Raw genomic sequence first — 6449 nt, 5'->3', positions numbered from 1 at the left:
CTCTAGGAGGTCGCTCCCGGCTTGTTCGTCGCTCTCAAATCGACACAACCCGAGCGACCTCTGGGTGTCGCTGTGGTGAGGTCGCTCTAGGAGCTGGAGCGACTTCGCCTTGTCGCTCTAGGAGGTCGCTCCGAAGCGTAAATGGCGAGCGAGTTCATGGCGTCGCTCCGGTAGGTCGCTCCCATGCATTGCTCGTCCAACAATCACCTTAATCACCTCTTTTGAGCTCCAAACGCACTCAAATGTCTCCAAGAACTTCATGTGGTACTCCAATACCTAATAGAGACATATGTATGCAAAATGCAACCTAGACATGGCTAAATCCTAATCTATATGATGAAAATGCACATGAATAAATGGATAAAACAATGTAAATATGCAAGATATCAAAGCTCTTGGCTTTCTCGAAGGCGTCGAGACGAGCCAAATAGTCTCTCACCCGACCAAAGCAGCGAGTGGACTTGTCCCCCATAGCAGTTTGGACCCTGACCCTCTCGCAAGTAACTTCCCGGATTCGAGAGTCCCTCAAGCGTTGCCTCTCCTTGACTAACGTCTCAACGACTGCGTCCCTCTCTCCCTCGAGTTCCGCCTTCTCCTTCTCAAGGGCAGAACCGTTTCGCTCCAGATGATTCTTCTCGCGCATCATCTCATTCTTCGCGAGTCGATCGGCTTTTAGCTTGCCTTCAAGCTCTTCGAATTTAGCTCGGAGAACTTCTTTCTCCTCAGCCACTTTGTCGCTAGCCTTCTTATTCTCGGCACGTAATCTCTCGATCACGCTCAGCTTGGCCCGCACAAGTTTTTCCGATGCACCTAGTTAGATCATCATCTGCTTCAAGGCGCTGTCGTATTTTTCGACGAGATAGTTCATACTCCCGTCGCTATGCACAATGCCAAAAACAAGGATGGTCCCCCTTAGTCCACGAAGAAGTATTATTTGACTTCGTAAAAAAAGGGGGAGGGAGAGAGGAAAGTAGGATACACGTTTGCTCGCAGAAGCAGCGTCAATGTACTCGTCCTTGAAGTATAGATCCCCGATTGGCGGCAACTCCCTCGTCCCACCACGGATCTGGCGCGTCAGCTCCGCGCACTGGAGAGGATTGAGCATTAAAGGGGTCTTCTCGTCATACAAGAACTCCACACGATCTGGGAATTCAATTCTCCCATTCTTCGGCAGAGAGCGTTCACTCCGAGCATCCTTCCTCACCACCAACGAAGGAGCGAGTCTCTCACTCGATGGAGACTCATTCCGAGGCTCACCCCTAGACCCAGTGGCTTTTCCTCCACTCCTCGAAGGATCTTCCAACCCTTCTTCCACCATTTTCTTCTTCACTTTCTTCTTGGGACGTTCCTCAGGCGACTCTCGATTAGAACCAGTCTGGACAGGGGTCTCCATATCGTCCTCTCCAACCACCGCCGGGGTCTCCTGTTGTCCAATAGAAGGATCCTCACGAGGTCTCTTCTTCCCGTCCTTCTTCTTCTTCTTTTTTCTTGAGACCTTAGAAGCATCAGCAGAAGACGGGGCCTCCTCCAAAGGAGCATTTTTCTCGAGAAAGCCAGACTACTCTCCTTCGGCAGCACGTTTCTTCGCTTTGCCGGTCGTTTCCTTTTTGGATTCTGGGCCAGTGACTCAAAGTTTACGTCTCCCTCAACAAGCTCACGTCTAGCGTCAGAGGCCCCAGCTGAAGACGACTTCGTCGACAACATTTGGAGTTGCCCTTTCAGCAGCGCACTCAAGTCTGGAACTCCCTCCATCTCTCTGGCTTTGTTCAAAAGCTTTTGTTGTTCCTAGTAAACAAGGAAAGGCGAGATTTACGAGGGCCAAGCACAACCGGAAGTATCGACTCCCAATCGACTGCAGAACAAAAGAGACGGTCAAGACGTGAAGTCAGCGTGAAGGAAGGTATTAACGAAATAAAAGCCCGACGACCTTACCTCTAGCAATTCGAGCCTGTTGCCGCCTTATCCACTCTCGACTAAGATCAGGCCAGGGGAGATGGCTGTGGGCTGCGATCGCCTGGGCACTCTCAAAGAACTTCTCCGGGTATGCGATCGTGTTCGGATGGCGAACTGCAATGACAAAAGTACAACGAGACATTAATAAACTTTATCTACCAAGTGTTTTATTCCAGAGAACACGATAGTCATCCCCAGGAGGCTCTGTGAAGGCATATTCGTCGCATTTGACGTAAAAATTCGAACGCTGCCAGTCTTTCGTCTTGTTGGGATGCCCGGTCAAGACGTTGTAGTTCGAACGCATCTTCACCGAGAATATCGCGTTCGGTTCTGCCTTTGTGAAAGTCAACTCCTCGAACACTCTCACACTCATCGAAATGTCTATCTCCGCGGCCATCACCATCAGCATGACCGTAATGCTCAGTGACCCGTTGAGCAATTGGCAGATCGCAATGTCCCGACGAAATGCGTAAGACGTAACGAGTCGGGGAATGGGGAACCATAGTTTTGTCTGGTCCCCGAAATAAGATTCGTAGACACACTGATAGCCAACCGGAGGCGACCAAGGACGTTGCCCATTGGAAGGAATAATGTAAGTGATGCCGGCGCCTCCATACCGCCACAGTAAGTCCTTCACCGACTTATGAGAGGAACAGGAGTCAAATACGTTCTCCATGACTGGCCTTCAGCCCGCGGATCACGCAAGGATTCCGGAGGAAGTGGGGAAAGTTCCTCAAAGATCCTGCTAGGATGATATACCGTAGGCCTGCAGTCTATCTGATCGAAGCAAACCCTCGGATAAGATCGTTATGGAGGCGTCAGGGCTCCAGAGTCATCACACTCCGAACTTCTCAAACCACCACTCTGGTCTTCTCGGTCACTGCTTGCGCCTATGTCGGTACGATTGGCGGCTTCCTCCCGAATTTGCCTATGCGATTCGGTGACCAGAAGACGCTGAGATAAACTCATGTTCTCCGTATCCGGCATGGCGTCACGATGGATCAGATCGAATTCATCTAACGGACTACCATTCACCAAGAAATCTCCACCTGGGCTCGGGGCGTAAACAATGTCTTTCCCTTTTTCCTTGCGCGATAGTCGACTCTTCGAAGACGGGCTTGTCATTCTGAGGACGACTAAAACCGACGATGAAGGTGCCGACTCACCAAAAGCTAATCTTATCCTCGGATAAGATTGTTGTGGAGGCGTCAGGGCTCCAGAGTCATCACACTCCGAACTTCTCAAACCACCACTCTAGTCTTCTCGGTCACTACTCGCACCTATTGTGGGAACCGGAATTCGCACTGTCGATTTCCGTTTTAATTAGGAAAGTAGGAGAACCCTAGTTTCCCAGAGGTCCTGGATATCTGCTAATACCACAAGCCAAGCAATCAGAACACGAGATAACAACGATAAATTATATGAAATCGTAAAAAGAGAGCAAAGAGAAGTCTTATTCCGACTTTGCGTATGAGCGTTTACAACAAGGTATAAGCCTGGGCTCGAGAGCTGTCGGCGAGATTCCTATTTCTAACAACCCTAAGACGGCTAAACCTAATTGAGTCGCAGCTCGAATAACAAAAACGAAAAAGTTGCCTAATTGCCCTAAGTGCTAAGTTTGCTCTGAAAAGTTCTCTCTCCATGCCTCTCGCCTAGGACTCCTAATATCCTGGCTCCTAAGTCGGTTTACGCTTTTCCTCTTCTGCCCTTAAGCCGTCATAGCATAAAAATGGAGATATTCCATTTTTTCCGATCTTCGTAATTATCTTCAAAATTTTGTATTTATCCGCGGAAACTTGACATTTATCTTTTCTTGCGAACCAAGCGTAAACCGTCATGCGGCTTACGGGCTGTTGGTTAAGAAATCATAAGTTGGGCCTCGAGTCATGTCTTAGGTCCCTTTGAGCCGTCTTCTGACTCGAACCGTTTATTACGGCTTCTTTCGATAAAGAACGAACTTTCCGCGGTTTTTACCTGAAATTTTGATCGATGACTTAGAATGGCGGGAAACATGAAATGGGTTCGCTAGGGTTTTCGGAAGATAGCATCGAAGGGTAGACGAGAATGCATGGACTAATGTCGTATCGACGTTTCGGAAGAGCTCGGTCGCTACGTAGCGATCGAGCGGAACAGACGCTCGGTCGCTACATAGCGACTGAGCTTAGCTCGAGCTCGGTCGCTACGTAGCGACCGAGCGGAACACGCATTCGATCGTTGCGTAGCGACCTTTTTCGCGCTCTTGTCCGTTGTTTCGTGAATGTGTTTTCTCCGCAAGATTCTTCGTAAAAATAAATCTTTTTCGAAGATTTATTTTTCGTAAAAATGTTCATGCCGATTTGTACAGACTTTCAGACATTGATTCTGTCGTGACCGATTTTGACCCCAATAGTTAGCCCCCCAGCTCGTTAGAACCATGAGCTTATAGCGTGAGGTTCTAGCGAGTGGCTTGGCAAGTTAGGCAAGTTAGGTGAGTTAGGCGGAATTAATGGTCAAAAAAGTCAGTGGTAAGCGGTCTTCTCGCTGTTCTAAAACTAGAACGCAATAAGATTGGGGCTGCGCCTTTTGATGGCTGTCTACGTATTCTTGTTGAAGGGATCAAGCCTTTCGTAGTTCATCTTGGAGTTAAGGTTCTTATGACTTGTTTTCCAGCGAGACCTTTACGGTCTAGTTTTTATGTAGCGGTTATCAGGCGTGTTGCTGCCGATGGCATTTTATATGGGTGTAGAAGGAAGACTACGAGTTGTCATCTTGTAATGAAACTCTGTGTGAACTGCTATATCTGTGATCTGTTTCGAGAGTTTTCCGCAGTGTGTAAACTTGCGGGATTTCTGAAAACGCTTCGGATATTGGCAAAGAGACAAATTTTGGGATCTCGTATCAAGGTTTTTGATACTATGCCTAGAGATGTTAGAGACCAGTGCGCGTGGTTTAGGGCAAGACCTAGGTTTACTCCTGGTTTTAGAGGGTGCGATGACTAATTCGACTTACGTATCCCATTTCAGTTTCATCCTCATTCCATACCGATTTAAAGTCCCCGATAGGTTCTCGGCTTATACGACTTGTATGGTTAAAACCGAGCATCTCTCCAAGGATAATTTTTAAGCCTCCTGGAAGTGCTGACCAAAAATTTTGGGTTTCTTTTATAGCGCTATTATCCTTGTGTCGGATGTACGAGAGTCATCTCCACGAGATGGCTAAGTCTGTTTAGGACGTTAAGAGTTCGTTGTGATCAGCAACAAACTTAATGGTAGAAAATACCGTTTCGAGTCTTCGCAAAGGATATGCTTTGAGAAGATGTTAGTGCGTATGACTGTCTGGTCTTCCAAGAAAGTGTTTTTATCAAGGAAGAAAATTTCGTCGAAGAACAAATCTTAAGGCGTCTGCGACGTCTCGCGAGGCTGAAGATTTGTTATTCTTTCGTATGCTGCGTTTCGTGCTTGAAATGTTCGCGGGCTTGAGGCGTCTGCGACGTCTCGCGAGGCTGAAGATTTGTTATTCTTTCGTACGCCTCGTTTCGTGCTTGAAATGTTCGCCGGCTTGAAGATGTTTTGCGATGTAGCAAGGGTTTAGTCTTAGCCCTGCGTTTGAGAAATGTTCTTGTTTGGCTACGGATGTTCGCAGCCAAAATTGTTGTTCCTGTTTGGATGCTAATAATTTGATTTGCGATCGAGGGATTAGGACTGAGGTGTCGCGTAAATTTTTCCATGGGAAGAAGCGTTTTCCTTCATAGTGATTTGGGAAGTGTTGGCTTTCCGAGATCTATTTCGTGCATTTTTTAGGATATTTTGTATAGCTCTAGAAGCTTTGTTACGAACCTTTCCTTACATGCCGCGTATTATGGGTAAAACGTTGCGGGCTTAAAGTGAATTGTGGAGCGTATTGAACTCGGTCAATTTTCGAAAAGTTTAGATCTTCCTTTAACCATTTGGTTGTTAGGACTGAGTTTCGTTACGAAGAATTTATCATATGACTTCCGATTGTAGGCTATATGATAATTATTCTCTTAATAGTCACACGACGTTTTTAGACAAATCGTAGATTGTCATTTAGCCGTTAAGTGATGGAGCTATGGTTTCTCAAATAGTTTGGCTTGGCGTGAGGGATGTGTTCACTCAGATAGCCAAGGATGTTGTAGGTCAAGGATTAGACCATGGTACTTTAACATTTAAGGTCATGTTAGTTTACGATCGTCCTTAAAGGGGATGTCAAATATTGGTTTGGACCTTTAGTGGAAGGCGTAATTGACCGAGGGCCAAAGAGCGCTTGTCGAGATTGATAGGCCAAGTTTGCCGGGGTTATCCATGCTAATATGGCCGATAGTCGTAGAAAACGATTCTCCGCTCTAGGTTTCAGTTATACGACGAATATTTCGTATAAGGTGACCTATAGTCTTATGAAAATCGAATCTTTTTTGCCTGAGGAAGACGAAGCCCAAGAGGTTTGCTACATAACCAGTGTGGAGTCAGTGGCGGGACGACTGCCTTCTCGGATGTGAC

General features: G+C 47.0%; 1 protein-coding gene across 1 annotated transcript in view; it reads right to left on the bottom strand.

Moving 5' to 3' along the window:
- LOC106333054 overlaps positions 1–2629 on the bottom strand; it is a 4536-nt gene extending 1907 nt beyond the window's left edge. Inside the window, exons 1-6 of the mRNA XM_013771539.1 lie at positions 2113–2629; positions 1933–2067; positions 1830–1852; positions 1639–1785; positions 980–1522; positions 440–781 (exon numbers count right to left, since the gene is read on the bottom strand). Of these exons, the coding sequence (XP_013626993.1) occupies positions 440–781; positions 980–1522; positions 1639–1785; positions 1830–1852; positions 1933–2067; positions 2113–2629 (1707 nt within the window). The remainder of the gene's footprint in view (positions 1–439; positions 782–979; positions 1523–1638; positions 1786–1829; positions 1853–1932; positions 2068–2112) is intronic.
- Between the last annotated feature and the right edge of the window lie 3820 nt (positions 2630–6449).

Source organism: Brassica oleracea, chromosome C1 (genome assembly GCF_000695525.1).
Source record: "Brassica oleracea var. oleracea cultivar TO1000 chromosome C1, BOL, whole genome shotgun sequence".
Taxonomy (NCBI): Eukaryota; Viridiplantae; Streptophyta; class Magnoliopsida; order Brassicales; family Brassicaceae; genus Brassica; species Brassica oleracea.
Note: the sequence above shows the minus strand (reverse complement) of the source record. Positions and strands in the feature narration are given on the sequence as shown.